This window comes from Panulirus ornatus, chromosome 18, assembly GCF_036320965.1.
Source record: "Panulirus ornatus isolate Po-2019 chromosome 18, ASM3632096v1, whole genome shotgun sequence".
NCBI lineage: Eukaryota > Metazoa > Arthropoda > Malacostraca > Decapoda > Palinuridae > Panulirus > Panulirus ornatus.
The window spans coordinates 47466758-47489282 of record NC_092241.1 but is presented as its reverse complement, the minus strand read 5'-3'; the positions used below and the strand labels follow the sequence as shown (position 1 = coordinate 47489282).

At 43.8% G+C, this 22525-nt stretch overlaps 1 protein-coding gene across 1 annotated transcript in view; it reads right to left on the bottom strand.

The window, feature by feature from the left end:
• Positions 1 to 22021, bottom strand: part of LOC139754907 (uncharacterized) — a 33792-nt gene extending 11771 nt beyond the window's left edge. The window contains 4 exon segments of the mRNA XM_071672734.1: positions 13 to 150; positions 945 to 1110; positions 9104 to 9497; positions 21528 to 22021. Coding sequence (XP_071528835.1) covers positions 13 to 150; positions 945 to 1110; positions 9104 to 9203 — 404 coding nt within the window. The 5' untranslated portion in view covers positions 9204 to 9497; positions 21528 to 22021.
• Between the last annotated feature and the right edge of the window lie 504 nt (positions 22022 to 22525).

The following is a 22525-nucleotide window of genomic DNA, read 5'->3' as shown; positions in this document are numbered from 1 at the left end:
TCTGCCAGAAGCCGCTCCCGGATCTCCCAGGCAAACATAGTGGGGTTCTGTTTCTTGTAGTTGGCGATGGCTTCCACCACTGTAGGTGTGGCCACCTTGGGCTTAGACCCGCCGATTACACCGGGTCTGATGGATCCCGTCTCATAGTACCTGCAGGAAGGAAGGTTGTGTGTGTGTGGTTCAGATGAGCTACAGCAACCTGGGTTAGTGACCATAAACATCCTGCTCCCACCACAATCCCGAAGGTCATGGGTGTTACCACACTAAGTGTCTTTAGTGATGTGCTAATTGGTCGTCTATTTTTGCCCACTCGTTCTCCTAACAGTATTCACCTCATTCCCAAACATTCTTTTTTATTCTCTATAGTTCATCGACACCCTTTCCCCTCATCCCTCACTTGCCCTCTTTTTCAGCTCTTATTACTTCTACCGCTCTACCTCCAAGGAATACACGAATGGAACTTGTGATTAATAATAAAGATGTGTGCATCACGTATCAAGACGTCTTTCTGGACTGAGTGCCAGTGACCAAAGCATACGTGAGGCAGAAATGAAAGACAAGTAGCCTGGGTGATGGAGGGGAGTGTGACAGCCGCTGCAGTGCTGGCTCACTGCCTTCATTAACCCTCCCAATTTCTAGGCAGTGGTGCCACGCTGTTCAGTAGCTGCTTACCACCTTCAACCTATATCACTACAAGACCTTAATGTCGCTTCTACGGGGATCCCACAGCTTTGAGGCTGCACACAGCGCAAGAGGAGGTAAGGATGTGATGGATTCCTTTGGAAACATCCTACTTCCCATATTTTCCTACATCACAGTATCAGCAGCACTATCAGAATTGAGAGCATTGCTGCTGCCGCCTTTATCACCATTGTTATCCCTACTGACGATGTGGTGCGGCGACCACACTCATCATGACCACGACACCCGGAGGTATCACCTACCTGGAGAGGATCTTGGAGACGCAGCCGTGGGAGACGCGGAGCTGGCGGGAGATGTCGCAGGGGCGGACGCCGTTGTGAGCCAGCTCCACGATCCTCTGACGAACCATGTCCGGGAGCGGCCGCCCGTTCACGAACACTCCGCCCAGCTGGTTCACCCCGCCGTGACCTGCGGCAGGAGACATGTTGGTTAAGATCTGGTGTGGACAGATAAGATAAATGACATGCGAGAGTATCTAGTCTGTCCGGGACACCGAAGAATCTAGGAATGATTGTCACGCGAAGTGTAAGAGAGTACGAATGGATGTCGCTGGCGAAGGGTATGATATGCAGACGACAGGGCATTTGGTATGGGGCAGTGATATAACTTGAAGTAGGATACATAACTGTAACTCTGTAGAAGAAAGAAAATAATTCTCTCTCTCTCTCTCTCTCTCTCTCTCTCTCTCTCTCTCTCTCTCTCTCTCTCTCTCTCTCTCTCTCTCTCTCTCTCTCTCTCTCTCTCTCTCTCTTGGCATTCTTAGATATATGATGCAATAAGGTGAAGTGCAACTAAATTGATTCCTTTCCTTGCATAACTACCGAATGAGGGCAGACTGTAAGACTTGAATTTGTTCTTTGCAAGCAAGAGGAGACTCCAAGGCGGGTGGAATGTAGCTTCGAAGCTATAGATAACAAATAGAAGGAGTTCTGGGGTAAGCAACCTTTCCTTCATGACACAATCAACACACAGTGAAAAATTGATAACATCATTCTGGACAAACATGTATGTAGATTTTTCTGTTTCTCTCTAAGTTGGAGGCTCCAGTCACAGACAGAAGTCTACATCAAGGCCGGGCCTTCAGTGAAATATACAATGGATTATGCGAGGGAGAAAGGAAGAGGCAAGGGAAAGTATTTACGAATTTTGGAGGAAGTATAAAACCTGTCTTTTAAAATGTGCCAGGTCATAGTAACTGGGAAAGACATGAGAAAGTAGAGAGTTCTAAGGCTTCGAGGTGTACGGAAAGAGACGGTTGTCAAAATGGTCCACCAATTACTTTCCAATTACTCTTTAGTACAGAAAAGTAACGGAATTGTACATCAAGTCATTCCTCAAGATATCATGCACTAAATATCTAAAGAATTGGGTGGGTTAGCCCTCCACTGCAGGCCATAGAAAACTGTACAAGCCCAGATTGGTGGAGGACATTTTAATGGGGAACTTTGCTATAATTATGATCCCTCATAAAAAAAAAAAAACCACACTGCCAGACTACATAGTCCAGTGTTAGTTAATGCCCCCAATCACACAACTGCTCGTGTGCTCATGAGAATAAGAAACTTAGCTGCACATATAGAGCAGAAAGCTACGGTTGTTTTATTATCCATACTCCAACCATACGTAAAAGCTTTTTTCTTATCTCCGTTATTCTTGATTGCTGGAGGATTTCACGAGATGATAATATCGTTATCGCCTAAATGATAAGCCTGTGGGACATTTTCTGGTTGGTGGAGGAGGTGACCAATGGCTAGACGAGAGGAAGAACAGATACTACCAAGGAGAGAACGACAATGGCTTCAGAGAATTTTTTACTGTACAAACTGGGTGAGTATTTCCTACTCAGCCTTTTCAGTTTCCCACCCAATCGTGTTGCCATCATCCTCACTGGGTGGGTGATTACCCACTGGCTGATACATTTGGGAAAAGCTCATATCGACCCATGACTTGCAGTAAGATGAGGGTCTTGGCAACAGAGAAGCGTACTGGTGCACGAGACTGGGGAAACATGCAAAATGCGAGACTTCATCAAGATGTTTAGCAGATCCGACGGTCTTGTCTAAATAGAAACCCCTGCTTCGTCAGGCACCTCAAGTGAACTTCATATATGGAACAGAATTGTGATGTTAAACGGATAAAATGTTCGTTAATGTTTTCATAATGCTGAATTAAGTTTTTCCTTCTCTCTAAGGACTAATTTCCACTACATTCAAGAGTGCAATTCTGTCTTTATAGAAAGAAGGACTATTCCGTTGTAGATCCAAGAGCGAGAAAAGTGAGTTTGTTTATCAGTCTGTTAATCAGTCTCCCATAAACTGAGACGCGCTGTCCAAAGTGACTCTCAAAAACAACACTGAATGGGAGACGCTGTTCAGTTAGATGTTATAAAGTAAGGACAAAACGAGAAAAAGTTCAGAAACAGTGAGTTCAGTAATATAAGTGCAGCAAGCGTGATATAAGGACATCCTCGCTCCCTGGGGGAAATTATGTGGGGTTTTCATTGCCTGGGTTGATGTGTAGATTTGCATCCACAAGGCCCAATGCTTAGGTCCCTCACCACCGGCGGGCGGCCCTAGTGCATAGGGCCCGCACCTGCTGAGTTGTAGGGAGGTTTAAACTCAAACGACAAACAACTGCTTCGCCTGTTTTTTTTTGCATTATATTAACCCACATTTTCTACTTTTATCAATGCCCTTCCTGCTTTCGGCTTCTTTCTTAAGAGTGGCTTAAGGTAAAGCAGTATAATTCACCACATGGAGACGCCACTGTCTTCTCCTAAGACTGCAATATCATTGCAAAACACAGAAAATGATATACAAAGGCATATAGAAGAGAACAAACAGAAATAGACAAATGTGGTCCTTTCGAGGCAATTTGTGTTCATAGAAGAGATCAGAAAAACGGAGGAGAAATACCTGGAAACTTTGATATGTAAAGAGGAGTAGATAAAGTCAGTTGTGGACATGAAGCTAGTTATTTATCGTCTTTTTTTGAACATGAGAGGATTAATTATCACTGTTGCTGATGAGCCGGAGGTGCTGATGAGGGAGAGGACGAGATGAAGCATGAGGATAAAAATATGAGGTTTGAGGGGATGTTAAGCTGAGGAGAGGTGTTAGGTGTGGTATGGGAACAACAAGGACATGGCGTGTGAGAATGGTATTTACAGAGAAGCTGAATACCACACACTCGCAGTAGTTACAAGGCAGATGACATACTCATTATGAAAGAATCTGACCCTGTCATCGGGGAAGCTGCATCACCTGCCACTTATCAGGTCGTAAGAACAAAGTCTGCTATTACTCACATCCTTAATCATAACACGAAAAAGAGATACGCAGCAGAGCGTAACTTTCCTGTCTTCATCTTGGCAATGAAAATGTTCCTTCGCTCGACAGTTGTCGTGATGATCTAAATGGTCTCTTTTTTTTTTTTTTTGCACCTGTGTCCACCTGTGCTTTATGTCTGGTGCTGTTCCCCTTTATGGTCGCATCTGACCGTCTCTACTCCTTTGCTTTATTGACTGTGCCTGTATTACGGTCCCTAAAGAGGAGGCATGATATTGGTGGGGTGGGAGAGGGGTGTGATACTGAAGTAGTGGGGAAGTGGAAAAGGAGAGCCAGAAGAGGGGAAGATAGTCTAAAGGAGGAGGAACTAATGAAAAAGAATAGTAGAACAGACGGAGGAGCGTCAGAAGAAAATGGGAACTGATAAGGCTAAGAGACTGGGGAAGAAAGAGGAAGGCTGGGAGAAAAGAGGAGTAAGAATAGAAGAGTGAGAAGCTAGAGAGAATAGAGAAGGAGGGAGAGGACTGAGGGAGTAAGAGAGTCGGAAAGGAAAAAGAAAAAGGAGTAAGAGAGGATAGGTAGAAATCTAAGAAGAATTAAGCAGTGAGAGGGCTGGAAGTAGTGGAAGTCAGATACAAAGAGTGAGGGGAAGGAGGAATAGCGAGGAATCAGAAGGATGGCGAGTGGGTAGGCGAACAAAAAAGAGTAGTTATGTGAAAGTAGGTAAGTGGGTCAGTATTTACATTGATGACTTGTCTCCACAGTGAACTGCTTCGTCTTCTGGTGCCGCTGTGGAAGTGGTTGAGATTGCTATATTCCTATATTTGATGGTTTATATATATATATATATATATATATATATATATATATATATATATATATATATATATATATATATATATATATATATATATATATATATATATATACACAATATCATTAAAACTTTTTCATATATTTTGAACTTTTCTTTCTTTCATGTACCTGGTAAGGTCTGAATAACCATCCTCTCTGATTTGAAGCAGGTGCACAATTATATTCTGTGCCATTAAGAAACAATCTACTTTATGCTTCTAATAGGACCATAACCATAAAGTTAATGACCGTCATCTGTGCGCCCCAGCATCGTAATTACTCCAACCTCGGCTGTGAAACCTTTTAAGTGTCAATCCTGAACGTCAACGAAACATTGTCTCAATCTGCATTTCATTCCCGCTACCCAGCACAACACTACCACCTACGTTAGAGGTCATCCTGGAGGCTCAGTTTTCCAAAAGGGTTGGGCGAAATACCTGCAAAAAATATCAGACCGTCCGTCCGTCTGTCTCTACGAAGGAGATCAAGCCTCTGCTACCCTTGGCCAGAGAAGAAATACGACGATGCGGAATTTATACATATGTGGAGTATTCAATACAGCTCGTGAGCTGACCTCGGATGTGGTACGTCCATACGCTACTCACATCACACCTTATAGGAGTATAGCGCTATAGTGTACCACACTTTATATGGGTGTGGTGCGTCCATACGCTACTCACACCGCACCTTATAGGACTATAGAGCTATAGTGTACCACACTTTATATGGATGTGATGCGTCCATACGCTACTCACACCACACCTCATGGGACTATAGAGCTATAGTGTACCACACTTTATATGGATGTGGTGCGTCCATATGCTACTCACACCACACCTTATAGGACTATAGAGCTACAGTGTACCACACTTTTCACGACTATTTACTCTGACTCTATACAACGAAATGTATATCTTTCTACCCAAACTTGCTTTTTCATGTTAATAGGATATCAAATAATTTATGATACGAAGGTATTATGTCATACGAAGGTATTTTGTCATTTATGATACTTAAAAAAAGATATAATTGCTGTAGCTGCAGGTCGAGTTCCGAGTCATGAACAAAAAATAATGAGGAAATTGTAGGTGGATTAGATGTGTCTACCTGACATTCGACGATCAACCGCTTGAGTTTTAAGAGTCCAAGTCGGAGATGAGGGTCACCCACGTTAGCAGTAGAGATCTGAATACGAGTTCATGTTACGTTTCAAAGGTTTTATTGGCCGTTTGTTAAGGCCAACGTTGCCTCGAGGATTTAACTGCAGTTACTCCTTGTTTTACGACGCTTATGAATATTTATGTCAGGACTCTGGTTGGACAACAGATGGTGACTATTATATTTTTTTTCGTCAAGATCTCTTGTGTACGAGATAATTATGTTGCCTTAGATACATCTCGTGCGTCGGCGAATTTCATGCCAGACCTGAATGAATTGGATTATGATATCACCTAGCTCCTCAAGAGAGGCAAAACATTTACACAGCTGATTATACGATACAGGTTTATTCATACCTTCGCCCCCGGGGAGAGTCATTAATTATTCTGGTTATTTGGCTACGACTGAGACAAATGTGTAGAGAATACATCAGCAGACGACCCTGGTGGAAGTGACCCACTGTTAAGGCGTTGTTGGTATGACTTTTACTTGACTGAATCACTCTTCAAATAGGGCTGCAGGCCTAATGACCTTCCTCATAGGTCGCTGGCTGTAAAACCCAACAAACACCAAACAAGCTCTACACGTCAATCATCAGCTCCTTGAGCCAGCGTGTGTGTTGGGGCTCGTGCTGTGGCGTCCTCCAGAAGATGATGAAGGGAGAACCACTGAGGCTGCGAACATCAGCATCAGCAAGGCTGCTAACCGTAGGGAGGGATTCATTTGTCTTATCAGAGACAGCCAGCGGATTGGGTGGCTGCCGTCAAAGGAAGGGGGAGAGCCAAGACTGGCAAGGAGATTACTATGAAGAATCGTTTGGAGACAGCCAGAAATATGATCTGCCTGTGGTGTATATAAGAAGTCCGGATCAGGTGTAGTCGGCTGGCTCCCCGAAGAAGACCCTGTGGGTCGCAATGTTAAAGTATTAAACATCATTACAGTTATTTTTCTTGATGGACACTTGTATCACTGGTTCGTGTGGACACTCGTTTCTAACCAGTGTGAGGTACTGAACACTTGTGGACACTGGTTCGTGTGGACGCTGGTTCATGTGGACGCTGGTTCGTAAGTAGTGTGAGGCAATCGCACGGTGATTATGAGTGTACAGCAGTACACTCAGTCACCGCCTCCCCAACAGCAGCACAGTGTTACACCTCCCTTCCTACACAAGGTGTGAGTTATCTCCGACACACGACACAGTAGAGGCCTCACCCTCGTACGTGACATACCTTCACGTCCTCTGCCCTAACACTGGGTCATCCACACCCTCACCCGGTTCGATGCCTCAGTAAAACCTTCCTCATTTCTTTTTTCTGTCTCCTTCCATAGAAGAATGTCATGTCGTCCCCCAACGAAAGAGCGTCACATGGAGGACGGAAACACCAATGTGCATCTCCTCATAGCACATTGACTGATCTTATCCCACAACATTGTTTCATATTCCTGCTTCGAATCATAGCTTTTCCCCGCAAAGGACCATCACTCCACCGCATGCAATGTACTCTTATTGCACAGCCTCTCCACAGAGGTGTGTCACACCTTTATTTACACATTGCCGCAAATCCTCACGCCAGCACGTCGATACACTCACTTCGCAAAGTGGAAAGTGAAACCAATTAACAAAGTTTCGAGTTCCCTTAATGGTTCATACTTCACCAAGCTCCATAATGAGAGATTCCTCTTCTCTCCAGATCCTTTCTTGAGAATTTAAACGTCTTATCGAACGTGACTTTTCATCGTACTGCTTGACTCGTTATTTTTTAAACTCGGGTTTACAAAGCACCTGCAAACTGATGACGGAAGTTTCCGAATTCTATTGTGCTTCCGTTAGCAGCAGTGGTCGCATCCGGACGGTGACTAGGCCCACTAACTCAGTAATGCTTCCGAGGTCGTACTTCAGCAACTGACATTAGAAGTCAGTGCATTAGGACACTAAAGAGTCTTTACTGACCACGAAGGAAGGAGATACTTAGAGAGTTTCTTCTCCTTCGTCTTCTACCCCGGGACAATATTCTACTGAGAGACAGACACAGAATAGAGAAGTGGCGTGTTGAGCCGTCCGAGATATCCCCTTTCTAAACTATATCTGTCAGCAGAATATTGTCAGGAGGAAAGAGAGAGAGAGAGGGAGAAAGAAACAGGACGAAATAGAAGAAAGTAAATGGTTCGCGAGACTTATGCAGTGACTTCCTTAAGTCTAGATGCTGTAAATTGTAACAAAGAGGCACAATTCGTTCAGATGTGTTGGGTGAACTCTACACAGTGCGAGTGAAAGTAGCCGTAAGACGCATTAGCAAATCCATTAAGCCCATTGTTTTACGGGCAGGGAGTTGCCACGAGGAGAATGAGTGTATCATCCTGACCGTAATGGTTCCTACCACCGCTGGTAGAGGTGGTAACGGGTCTAGTTGACCTCAATCACCATCAGTGGTAACGCTAGCTTCGCTCACCTCCACCAGACCATCACTGATAACTTCACCATCACAGGAGAATCGTTAGTGCCAGTCTTGTTACCTCAAACACTTCTTGTTATGACAGGAGTGCTGGCGAGTTCTCGCCTCGTTTCACCACTAGTTTCTTATATATTAAAGATGGTGAGATAACCTCACCATCACAAGAGCTAGAGGGATGGTCGTGACCCCGAAGCTGAATGATATCTCTATAGTCATCACCGGTGATGGAGTAGTGGTGACGATTCTCGCTACCTTTCTCTCTTGTTCTTACCATCACTAATGGGAAATTAGTAGATCGCGCAAAACCTCTCACGATTGGTCTCACCAGGTGTTGGTGAAGACTCTCGATACCCTCTGCAACCTGGCCTCTCTGTAACTTAAAGAGGAGGAACCCTCTACGAAAAGCCTCTCAATCACATAAGGTGGAAAGACAGTGTAGTCTCGCGGCCTATCCACTTCTACTTATTCGTCAATCATCAGAGATAGAACAGCCTCACTACTACGAGGGGTGGAGTAATGGTAGATCCCTTTACTCTCCATCAGTTATCTCACCACTGCTGGAGGGAAAAGAAAGAGGGAGGAGAGATGACAAAGAGAGAGAGAAAGAGATTATACTCTGAGGAGGTTGACTTGGATCTGACTACTCACGATTTTTCTTGTCGTCTTCTGGGCTGGGCTGCTGCATGATGGTCTGCGTGTGTACCACTTGGTGGGGGGCGGGAGGCGGCGGAATATCCATGGTAATCATATGAAGGGCGTTTCTTCTGCCACGGTTACGGTCGGAACAGCAGTGGGCGAGGGCGGAGGTGAGGGCCCTCTCGGCGTGGCACTCCGGCCGCCAGTAGATGAAGGGCCAGTCGAGGTGATAGTCACAGATACACTCGTCCAACTCAGCGGCTGGTGCTAGCGACGGAAGCGGCTCGCCTGCGTCGGAGTTGACATAGATGGATGACCCCGGTGGTAGTCTTTGTGAGGGAAGACAGCTTCTAGCAACCGCACATGAGCAAAGCCACTGTCAGCTTTACACTGGCATGTTCATCACCTGTAAGGACAACGTACATCTATATCAGTTACCGGTGGATGTACAGCGCGACCAGAAGTGGCCTCCCAGGCTGGTTTAATCCAGCCTCCTGAAATCCCTCTTACACCTACATCGTCACATCCTGACGCAACGCAAGCTTTAGGCTCAGATAACTTACGATTTTGAGATGCTCGGCTTCTTGACTTTATGGATTGACCAGAGAGGCAGAGATGCTACCCAGCATAGGACGATTAGCAATAGATTACGTCTTCATCATTCATAGTCACTACCTGTCACCAAGAAATCAAACTTCCCTTAAAAGAAGAATCCTTGAAGAGCTATACAGCGAGGACAAATCCGAACTACCAACTGCACTGGTAGGTCTTTCATTCCATAGTTTGTCCTACAAAAACTGTATATTCAGTATGATGTATACATATCTGCGTAGGGATCAGTTCTAAAGGATATAATCAGTAATGGAATTCTTTTCGGCTCCGATAGTGACAATAGAAGGGAGCAGAAACCCGGAGCAAAGTATAAAGTGGAAAAGCAAATAGATTTCTAAACGAAGAAATCCCTGCAGACATTATAATTAGTTGTAGCCTCGAGTCGAAACATTAATCAAAGTTGTTTTTCAGATCATTGATCATTTTTCCCTCAATAGTTTCTCCTGGCAAGTCCTTCCATGCATTGATAATGCCGCTGTCGAAAGTATTTTCCCTCATTCTAAGTACAGCGTTTACACCTGTGTTTTATCAAGACTTTTGCAAGGAGTTAATTCACATAACGGCTCAGGTCAATATTGCTGAAGCCTGCGTGATAATTCTGAGTAAGTGTATTAGACCAACTCTTAACATTCTCTTTTCTAGGCAAGTTAAGGTCACAGTCTACGGTAAAAAAGAAAAAAATAAATAAACTTGTGTATTACACACACCATAGTTCTGACTCCCAGTCATAGTTTTGAAGGAGGATGAATAACAGTGGACGAAATAGAAGAGATAAACCAAAAAAGAGTAGAAGAAAAGGGAAGCGAGAGGACACTGGAAAAGAAGGAGGGAAGTTAGGGTCAGGTGTGAGCCTTGTGGGGATGGGCAAGACTAGGCAATATACAGGAATCATAATGAAGCAGCAGCAGTAGCCAAGCAGACGTCATGAAGCATCAAGCGGACCAACTCACCAGGCGAGACAGAGACTGAGACAGCGAAGAAAAAGCGAGGGAAGACAACGAGGGAGCGAAGGAATATGAGAAATGACACAGAGTGAGCGGAGAAGTAAGGAAAAAAAAAAAGAGAAATAAAGTGAAATTGATAGAAGGAACTAAGAAATGGAGATGTAACTAGACGAATGATAAAACATATTGAATGTAATATGAGAAAGTACGAGACTAAAGAATCAGGAACTTTCTACCACAATACAGACTTCACCTTAGACATATGAACTGCTCTTTTATGTCCTTAACAGTCTAAGTCTAGACCACATGGCGGCAGAATAAGGTATGTGATCATTAACACCTCAGAGAGGCAAGGTGTCTTGTTGATTTCCTACCACGTCATCACATAACGATGACGCGCTACACATTTCAACAGTTTACATGATCTACGACCGTGAGATATAAATATACAAAATCTGAACATGACAGCAAAGTGAAGATACACGTAAGACGAGGGTGTGGGCTCAGCAGGAAGGCTCAGCAAACTCTACAGGGGTTAGAGCTATTGTTTGCCTCGCTACTGATGCCCTACTGGCACACACCCATTCACTTAGAGATGGAGAGAGATAGACGAAGCAGACTGGGACGAGAGCACGATGAGATAGAAAATATCAAGTGAATAGGAAGTAAGAGATAAATTCATTTGTATAAAGACAGAAGAATACAAAGGAATTCAAACAGCAACAGAACTACAGGGACCTAACCAGGCTATTTATGACGGCGAACGAGAGCTGAAACTCCTGGTTTAATGTAGCATAAACAGAGACATAATGATGTTTCAGAGAGAAAAACCCATAAACTTTTCGTATAACTAAGGAGCAAGTGGTGTCAGTCGTGGATCTGAAGACTACGTAAAAACTTACAGAGGTTGGTATGTCTGGCGAACTGGAGACCAAGACGGGGTTGTGGACGTTTGCTTAGTGTTCGACTGGTTCATTCCGAGGTGTGAGTGAACCTCGTGGGTGTGGTGTTTGTTTGGGTGTGAGGAAGGGAGGGGATCTGTAAGCACAGGTGGCATGAAGTGTCCGGCTGTGGTGAGGTACTTATTTCTGTGTTAAGGTTGATGGCCGACTAATAAAGTAGTGAAGATGAAAACGGATCATTATTATCGTATTTGGTGTCAAGCAAGTTGAGGTGAGACAATCGGAAGTATTTCTGTTTTCGTTGTGCAGATGCGGAATGTGTGTGGTTACGCGAGGAACAGACGAAGAAAATCACTCGCTCACATCGACTCTCAAGTTGTCATCTAAACTGCATGGAAACCACAGCTCTCTGTCCACAACCACACCTGACCGCTTCATGTGCCCTAGTTCAGTCTAATGACACCATGTCGCCTACACAAACTACTTCGTTCCAGTTCGCTCTATACCACGCAAATCTTGTACCCAGCTGGGTGTTCAGGGCCCGAGCTCTTAACCTATGTTGTACTCACAACCAGAACATCCAGGTTCCTATCCTCAAGCATACTGTCTACCTCTTCCTTCCCCTAATCTTGAAAAATTAAAAAAGAGAAGGGAGGATTTCCAGTCCCCCTGCTCCCTCCCCTTTTAGTCGCCTTCTACGACACGCAGGGAACACGTGGGAAGTATTATGTCTCCCCTATCCCTAGGGATAATATACATATATTTATATACATGTATATATATTTTCTTTTCTTTCATACTATTCGCCATTTCTCGCATTAGCGAGGTAGCGTTAAGAACAGAGGACTGGGCCTTTGAGGGAATATCCTCACCTGGCCCCCTTCTCTGTTCCCTCTTTTGGAAAATTAAAAAAAAAAAAAAACACGAGAGGGGAGGATTTCCAGCCCCCTGCTCCCTCCCCTTTTAGTCTCCTTCTACGACACGCAGGGAATACGTGGGAAGTATTCTTTCTCCCCTATCACCAGGGACAATATATATATATATATATATATATATATACAAAGAAGAGGTGGAGCTATGATGCAGTTGGTAAACAAGCGTTTCTGGTTTGTGGTGTTCGGGTCTGGTGCTATGCCTGTCGTAAGATTTCATTATGTGGACAAGACCGGAAAACGTTTAAGAATTTTGCGTACGACTAAGTTGACCAGTTTATATAGACCTTCACAAACCACAACTACTCGCTTACACTCGGAATTACCGTGTTTCATTTTCCCTTCTTGATTATTATCAAATAATGGACAACGTGCCTCACTATAAGAAGCTGGAGGTCCGTAGAATTAAGTTATCTCGTCATGAACGCCTTCTACTTGGTGACAATACTAGGCACATCTGGTTCTTCTAGATCATTCTGCTGCTGCACATCTCGTTCTTCTAGATCATTCTGCTGCTGCACATCTCGTTCTTCTAGATCATTCTGCTGCTGCACATCTGGTTCTTCTAGATCATTCTGCTGCTGCACATCTCGTTCTTCTAGATCATTCTGCTGCTGCACATCTGGTTCTTCTAGATCATTCTGCTGCTGCACATCTGGTTCTTCTAGATCATTCTGCTGCTCAAGCGTCTGACAACTGAAGGTAAAGCCTATCAGACTCTAGAATCTTCTCTCTCTCTGCTACCCAGCCGTTCAAGGAAGTGTGCTTCAAGTCAGTTTGGTTTCATGATGAAGAAACATTGATAAATGGGAAATGACATACTGACATGGATGCAAACAGGCCTTAAAATTTTCCTACATCTTCTCTACTAGTAATTAGTGACATAGAATATGAGTACACACAAAAAAAAAAAAAAACGCGAGCTAAATATAAGAACAGATAGAAATTTCGGTGAAAGTAAGCGAGAGTTATACTGGTCCCTGAGCTGAATATTTCGTCAGTTAGATGGAAATTGACTCGTAATTTTCTTTTTTTTTTTGCATTTCAAGACCGTTGATTATAAAAAGAATATCTTTATCATTAGTATTTTCTCCTTTTGGTTCAGCTGAGTTTCTTTTCATATACAATCATCCTCACATCCTTTCCAATTCCTCGATATCCCCTTTTCACTCACCTCTTGGTCAGAATCAGCCATATCTTAGCAGACCTGCCCGCACCCTTCTGCTTCCACGAGTCGTTATATACCTCAACAAACAGCTGCGACATAATGACGTACCTGGTAATTATCTAATTATAATTTACCTATTTGGTACTGTACTGGGAGGGCTATGGTTAGATGAATTCATGAATGTGACTTATTTTACCGATTCAATCAAAACGCAGATTAATTGCAAATTAATGGGGTTTGCTGACAAAAATCCATTCAGAAACATCAAATAAAGAAAACAAGAATAATGTAGTTCTCTGGTTGATCCCAGAGTCCTTCATATATTTTTTCTGTAATTCCCATTTCCTACTTTACTTATCTACAAACAAAAATGGCTTTTGACATCCATTTTGGGTCAGAGCAAAAGTTCATAGAGTCACATCAATGACCAAGTAGAACAGAGAATCAATATCTACTCTCTATTAATCCTGTGATATACTACATGCAAATCCTTCTGTGTCTGTTACTCATATTCTTGAAAGGAAACACCTAATCCACTTATCCTCTACCGTTTCTTCTTCTTCTTCTTCTCCTACTCCTTCTTGATGAGGGTGTGTAGTGAAGATGGCCTTTTCTTGACCCATGAGGTTCAAGTCAAAGGCGAATTGTGCCATGTCAAAGATGTAGTGAAGATAAGGGTGTAGTGGAAATACCCTCTGTCCAGGTCATAGGGATATCGAGTATTCCCCCCCACTCTCCATTCTCCTCCCCTCTCCCCTCCTTGACGCCCAAAGCTCGGTTCCGGGCCAGTTGCAGCGCGATATGATGCTGAACTAGTGAAGCGTCACCGTGGTTCTAGGCCACGTCCTGCTCTAAAAGGGGGGAGGGGGGTCATGTGGTATAGCATGCTTAGATAGTGTGTGATACGTGAGTGTTACGAAGGTAGAGATAGTACAAAAAAAAGCACACAGAATCAAATCAACCTCCCACTGTCACACCAGCAGGACAAACGCGTCAGAATCTCCGTGAACCAACCCACCCGATGGAGAAGCTGTCCACGGGACACTGTACACGAAAAGCACCTTTGACGTTGTCGTCGACCTTTATGAAGGTGGAGCCCACATGTACGAGGCGACCGACGTCCCTCTCCGACATGATAGCGGTGGCAGGCTTGTGCCCCTTGCGAGTAGGAATGAAGATGGAACAATCTTCATCGTCTCGTCGGTAGGTGAGGGGTTTCTCGATGGATGTGTAGCGGTGAGGCAGTGGTGGCCTGTTCACAGTCATGGAAAAACTCTCATCGCCGCACTGGGTCAGGAAGGCGTGGTCCTCGTCGTCGTCGACCTTGGTGAAGGTGGAGCCCGGTTTGAGGACCCGAGTCATGTCCTTCACTGACATGGTGGCGGTGGCGGGCGTGTGCCCGTCACGGGTCGGGAAGAAGATGACGCAGTCATCGTAGGAAAGGTACGCCTTCTTTACCTTTGCGTTAGCCGCCAAGACGCACAGAGATATAAGAAGATACACAAAATACTTCATTGTTGCAATTTTTTATTTCCTAATAGGACCCGATTGTCGTTCGATCATGTTAAAATGATGAATGAAAAGGGATTATCGGAGTCCGGGAGGAAAAGGTGGAGAGTGAGAAGTAAAGGCTAAGGGAGGACCGAGGGTTAGGGGAGATGGAATAGTGAAGGTAGGTCTGTATGGTGTTGTGATGTGATGTGATGGCAGCTGTGAAGTCTTGTAGTGCTGTAGTGTCATATGGCTCCCTGATAAGTACTGCCATAGTGCCATGCTCAGGTGAACTTTGTGTAGCTGGTTGTCATTTAGAGTTAAGTCATGTAAGGACTACTTTTCGTTGCAGTTATCACGAGGTGAGAGGCAGGATGGTGCCACAATATCAAACGTCCTTGGGGCTACACATAGGTAAGGTGTTACATAGCGGAAGGATACGTGGTATTGTAGCCTCCGATGGTGAGATAGCATGTACTGTCAGTGCTCTAAGTTAGCAAGCGGCTTAACTAGGAATGGACTGAGTGTGGCTGATTGGATGTTGTAGTGGTGATGGTGAAGGAGATACTGAGTGCAGTGAGGGTGTTGGGGGTGAGGCTTAGATTTGGGTGTCTGAATGTGTGTAGATGTCACCAAGATGAGAAGAAAGGAGAGATAGGTAGTACGTTTGAGGAAAGGTACCTGGATGTTCTAGTTCTGAGTGAAACGAAGTTCAAGGGAGGAAGATTGTGGTGGTAAGGGGAAATAGTGAGGGGGGTGGAAGGGTCATGTTGAGGGAGGTGAAGAAAGCATGTATGATGAAAGATAGTCATGGATGATGATGATGGTAGTGAGAACAGACGTTTGCTCTGGGTACATAACCAAACCGTGTGATTTAGAAGTCTATGTTCTCTTAAGGGATTTACTTTCATTTTTTTCGGATTTGAAAAATCTAATCAAGGCACAGTCAGTGGTGACGGTAGAAGCCCTAGAATAATATATCTGGAAACATCTTCTCAGATATGTTAAACCTTCAAGAAAACGAGTATTTCACACCGCTGTAGGTAAACGCTCCTTTACCAAGAAGAGCATTAAACATCGAAGTAAACTGAATGATAGATGACATATATACCAAAACAAATGAAGAATGATACATGATTAAATCTGATTTGTAAATTGTCACACGATAGATGAAGAAAGATTTCAAATCAATTCGCAGTCCTATTCCTTGATGTTTTATTCTAACTCTCGAAACAGAATTCACCAGAAAGAATAGCACTTTGCGAGTGCATGTAGTGTGTCTTCCTTCACAACTCGTATATCCTTGTGCCGAGATTCACCCTGACTAATGAGAGGATAAAGCACTTACTGAGTATCAACAACACTGGATGAAATGGTTGAGGCAAGGAAGTAACAGTGAAAAACAGATGTTTATTAGATCCCTATAGAATATCAAGAACAAGTCCGACTCTCAAGTTTTATCATCTCATCGGTGTGTGGGACTTGCTGAAACGTATATTGATGCTGTTCCATCACTGCTGGTTGAAAAAAAAATGAGAAAGGAATGAGTGGCAACGTACTTCAAATGATAAAGTTACAGACCTGTTATCAGCGTTGTTTGGGGCATGTGGAGAGAGAGAGAGAGAGAGAGAGAGAGAGAGAGAGAGAGCATTAACCGCTCCATTCACAGATGTTACCCTTGTACACCGACGGTGTGTGATGCTTCATCGTGCTTGCCTGGGTGAGGATGGTGAAAGGAGCAGCAATGTCGCCAGCACTATACTTCAGGTCACCATCAGCCTCACTCCAACACCATTTGTGTGGTTGGGCACGGACAGCTAGAGGTTAGAGCGGTAATGTCACCATTACCATGCACTCAGGTTTACCTCATCCACAGTGTGGATGACCAAGTGTTAGAGCAGTGTCATCACCAGTATCCTGACTACAGGTCATCATCATCTGTCATACGTAAACATCTCTTCACATTCTAAAGAGCGCAGAGGTATTATGACTTGTGCCATTTCTCGACGAATCATCTAGTAATCATGATGATCGTCAGTTATGAAACTGGATTATTTAATGCTACCGAGTTCCTTAATTCAAGGCTAATTATATGACTGGTGCTCCAGTACCCCTCTCCATTCTTGGTGTGCTGGCCAATATCTCCTGGACACCCTTGAAGGCTTTGACTAGTTTCTACGACATACATAATAGATTCGTTAGTCTTAGTCTGGTTCCTCTCTACGAACAGCAGATCTTGGTGACAGAAGAGTAAGCCTCACTTTACAAGCCCCACTCAGGCAAGGTCCACTCCCACCGAGTCGCTGCTCACTGCGATGACCAGCGAACTATGTGGTCTAGCAGCAGCGGTTCTCATCGACCTCACCTCGACAATACGAGGCAGACAAAGGCCACCGAATGGACCGATGACGAGCCAATCACAAATGTCATCCCGGTCTGCCCGGCCGCCACCGTCCATTGAATGTTATCAGGACATCACCTCTTAACGTTACTCCTCCAACAGTCGACGTAATCTTTGCTCTGGAATGCTGGAGTGATCTCATGAATGTATCACATCGCGACCTGGCTGACTGGAGGGAGACTCGTTACCGAAGTGGGAGGTGCTCCTGACGCCGGTGGAGATATGTGGTGGCGGTCTGCAGCATTTTCCCTTTCCTCAAATTCTGTCTCTACTCGTCCAGGTCATCTCGATGAATGCCATAGAAGCAATATTTAACGTTGCCTAAACATGCAAATACTATTTGCATTCCCTCTGCCAGCTGTGTGTAACAAGACGAGCCTCCACCGACCCCGCAACGAAAGTTTTAAGCGTTTTTATTGTTGAATCTGATACTTAACCAGCAAGTTATAGATTGAATAGAGAAAACAAACTTATATATATATATATATATATATATATATATATATATATATATATATATATATATATATATATATATATATATTTTATATATTATTATTATATATATATATATATATATATATATATATATATATATATATATATATATATATATATATATATATATATATATATATATATATATATACAGGGATCCCTTTAAGGGGCTCCTACAGCTTAAGGGCTGATCTGCAATCATATGGACTACTTTGGAGTGAGAAGTTCTTTGACAAAACTGTTCTCTCTTACGTACACTGGCGATCATACAATCTTGTCAGATCGTAGTGTAACCTCATGCACACAGAATCCAATTACACACACACACAGATATATATATATATATATATATATATATATATATATATATATATATATATATATATATATATATATATATATATATATATATATATATTATCCCTGGGGATAGGGGAGAAAGAATACTTCCCACGTATTCCCTGCATGTCGTAGAAGGCGACTAAAAGGGGAGGGAGCGGGGGGCTGGAAGTCCTGCCCTCTCATTTTTTTTTTTTTTTTAATTTTCCAAAAGAAGGAACAGAGAAGGGGCCCAGGTGAGGATATTCCCTCAAAGGCCCAGTTCTCTGTTCTTAACGCTACCTCGCTAACGCGGGAAATGACGAATAATTTGAAAGAAAAAAAAAAAAAAAAAAAAAAAAATATATATATATATATATATATATATATATATATATATATATATATATATATATATATATATATATATATATATATATATAATCTTCCACAGTCAGAATCGAACCCGGGATCTTATACGTGGTAAGCAGGAACGGTACTGCTAAGCTATGGTCACCCCTCTATGTACGTGGTTTGCATTTTTTTTTTTTTTTTGTAGCATCGTATCCTCCTTAAGGGTCATCTCCTTATTCAGATGATTTACATATTTCATATTCATTCCCGACTGTGTATGGTAATGAAAAACCATTTGTTATGCACCTCTGCTATCTAAATGGACCTCTGTATACTAAAACCTAACCATGACAAACCTATTTCTCCATATACCTTGAATACGTTTATGATTTTCTTTATTGAACAAAGTGTTCACTGATCTTCCTTTAAGATTCAAGTATCATTTATCCTTTTGTAAAGACATAGTATCGTACTCCTTCCCAGTTTATAAGTTACTTATAACCGGTCAAGTCTGCTGGGGAACTTTTTCTTACCAGATCTAGTCATTCATATGTAACCTAGGATACACTGGAACTGAAAGTTACTTTGTTTAACCAATCATAGGCAATGTGAGTAGATACTCCTAGGAAGTAATTTTCTCTATGGTACATGCCTTCTACTTAGGAGAGAAAATGGCCAAGGAATTTATGTTCCTTGTTTATTTACAGCCATCTCTTCAACTGCATCCAAGAATGTAGAGAATCTTTTCAGGCTACGGATATCGGGTATGTGGAATCAAATACTCCTTGCAAGGATTCAGAGGCACTTTTACTGCATCATCTTGATAGGTTTCAGGGTTACTGCAAGTGATGTACGCTCCTGGCAGGCAACGAAGCTTCGATGTTCAAGAGTTCCCTGTGTTGAGGGAGCAGCATTTACATCTATTCACGAAGCAAGTGAATACTGTCTCCCTCCTGGCGAGTATCCTACCGTTGGGCCCTGGATGTATAGCCTCGTCGGACATGTGGTGCTCCTCTGTGCCAAGATGCTGACACAGTTCTAGACGATGTATCGTCTAGCAGATGGTTGATGACGACACTGGTGCAGCAAGCTGCAGGTGAACCCAAAGGAGGGAAGAAGGACGAGATGTATGGGGAATCAAAAGGAATCTGGGAGAAGAGTGTGTGGATTAGGAACGGATTTCAGTTGTTCAGAAAGACTTGGAGTCTCTGCTGTTAATCTGACGTACACTGAAACAAAATCTCACTGTTATTCCCTACCATACACACAGCTGATGCTAACGCAACACTCTATTGCACGAACACGTCTCACTCGATGATAACCAATCACAGGTATCAGACAAGTGTAATCACTGGCCTTCATTAGAAACGGTGCAGGTAAACAATGACTACGGGCGTACAAATGATGGGCTGCATGAACTCATGATCAAAGGTAAACCGCCTACAGTAGTGGTCCGCTTACAGGTGGGTCACAGGAGAGCATCATCCAGTTACCACACCTTAGCGCATCACATCAGATAGATATACGACCAACAGGTGAGTGACCTTAAGGTTCAGCCAGCCTATCTATCTGGGAGAGCGGTGTGGCTTGAAGTAGGCCACGGTAGGGAGATGGTCAACCCAAGGTTTCGTCAAGCATAGTCGAGGGTGTAGTGGGAAACGGTGGGTTAGGGAGGAAGGAAGGCAGGGATAGGGTTTGGTTAAGGTATGGTAAAGGGACTGGAGGGTCGGGCACTGTACTCTTACTGATGCAGCCTCGCCAGAGTTGACTATTTTCTGGAGATGTAACCTCGGGAATTTGGAGTGCATTTGCAGGGTCCTCCAGGGTGGGAGGTGACTAGCAGCTAGGTCCTGGGTCCTCAAAGGTGGAGTATAACCAGCTTCCAGGTGCTGGCTGCTCTGGGATGGAAGGACTTGAAGGTAGCAGCTTGGTCCACCAGGGTGGGAGGTGACCAGTGACCAAGTGCTGGGTTCTCCAGAGTGGGAGATCACCAGTGGCCAGGTGCTAGGTCCTCCAGGGTGGGAGATCACCCCAGATGTTGGACCACGAGCATATGTCACTGTTACATGTAGGTCTGTTTCACTCAGTTCTGCTCCTCATTAGCATTTAGAGCTCTCTGTTGCTAGCTCATATTTCACCTCATGCACCACATCAGTTATTCTTAAAGCTGACACGAATCACATATTATCTAGTAAACCTAGTCGTGAATATCCGTGCAAGATGATGAATTATGAATGATGTTGGATACATCACCATTTACTGAAGACTTATGAATATCTTGAATTCTAAATGAACATCATTCATACGAAGTTCGTTCATCTTTATTGGGCTCCATCTTATCATGTCATGCTGAAGTCGACTGTTGTAAATTAATCGTATGCTACTAAATATTGTACAGCAGAATCATAGGGGGCATGATTCGTGGCGAGGATGCTCAAGAGATGGGGTCCTACGAGTGCAAAACTCCCTTCCTGTCCAGTACAAATAGGTAATTATAAATAGGTAATTAGCTACGCACCCCAGGCTAAATGAGAGACCCATTTATCGACCACGAATCATAGACAAGATATTCTGATCACTATTCGGATGAACATTGAAGTCACCAGAGTCGATGTATAATGCGAAATCCTCATCTCAAAGAACACCATCGTATTATCATAGCAGGAATTCGCAATCACATTTAACTTTTGACAGATGAGAACGACCAGACTGGGGAAAGACAGCGCAAAATCCCTAGCACTAAATAATGTATTAGAAACCTTTAATGTAATTTGCACTCTGTAGGAAATATATAGAAATGTGATATAGTAAGTTACCTCATTTGTTGGTTGATCACGAGGCATCAGAATGCTTTCCTGCGTCAACCAGACTACTGAAGCGTTGGTCAAGTGGACAGTTGCCGCTCCCTCATTACTGACTATTGAATGGGCGTTGCTTTCTTAACCGGATCATATTTATTCCACTATTCGTCCCTCACACACTACGAGTTTGCACCTCATAGAAATCAAAAGACAAGCGTTTCGACCTCCAGAATTTTCTGGATTAGAATCTCTTTATCTATTCAGTAGGAATCCACAAGCCGGACCGTTCATAGATATCTCTTTTTTTCTAGTTCTTTCCTTATGACATATGGGTTTTCCCATACGTCATGAAGTTACACGACAAGCACTGAGGCACCGGGACACGCACAGGCTTAGTCCGGTGCTACTGCAAGAGCAAGAGTAGCGCGCAGCTGGTCGAGCGAGCACCTGCCACTCAACTGTGTGTGGAGAGTGGGTCCCTCACAGCCGCTCTACAATATGCTGCTCTGCCCCATCCCATTCTCCTTGTCCACACCGACTCGGTCATCTCACCCACACCGCCCCCACCTCGAGAAACGCCCCAAATTAGTGTCCGAGGGGTAAACAGTTGCTGGCTTGAGCAAGGAGCGTGCCATTGTACAGTAGTCCCGCCCCTTCAGCACTTGGCTCCTCCCTCGGAACTGTTGGTGTGACGTCATCGCTGCTCCCGCCCCCGTGCAGCAGTTCGACCTAGGCTCCTCAGCCTCTCGCTACCATCAGACAGTTGCCCAGAAGGCGGTCTACTCGCTTGACGCACTGACTCAACCTCTTTCCTGACAGGTATTCCCCACCACTATCTCCTCCTCCACCTAAGCTGCCTCACCAGACTACGACAACAGGAACATACCAGCGCGACCACTGTTACCTCCTCCTTGTTTGCCTCGCCAGATCCATCACCTCTAAAGAAGCAGGGAACACACCGACACCTAATCTACACCTGAGTCAATGATATTACCTACACCAGCAAGACCAGC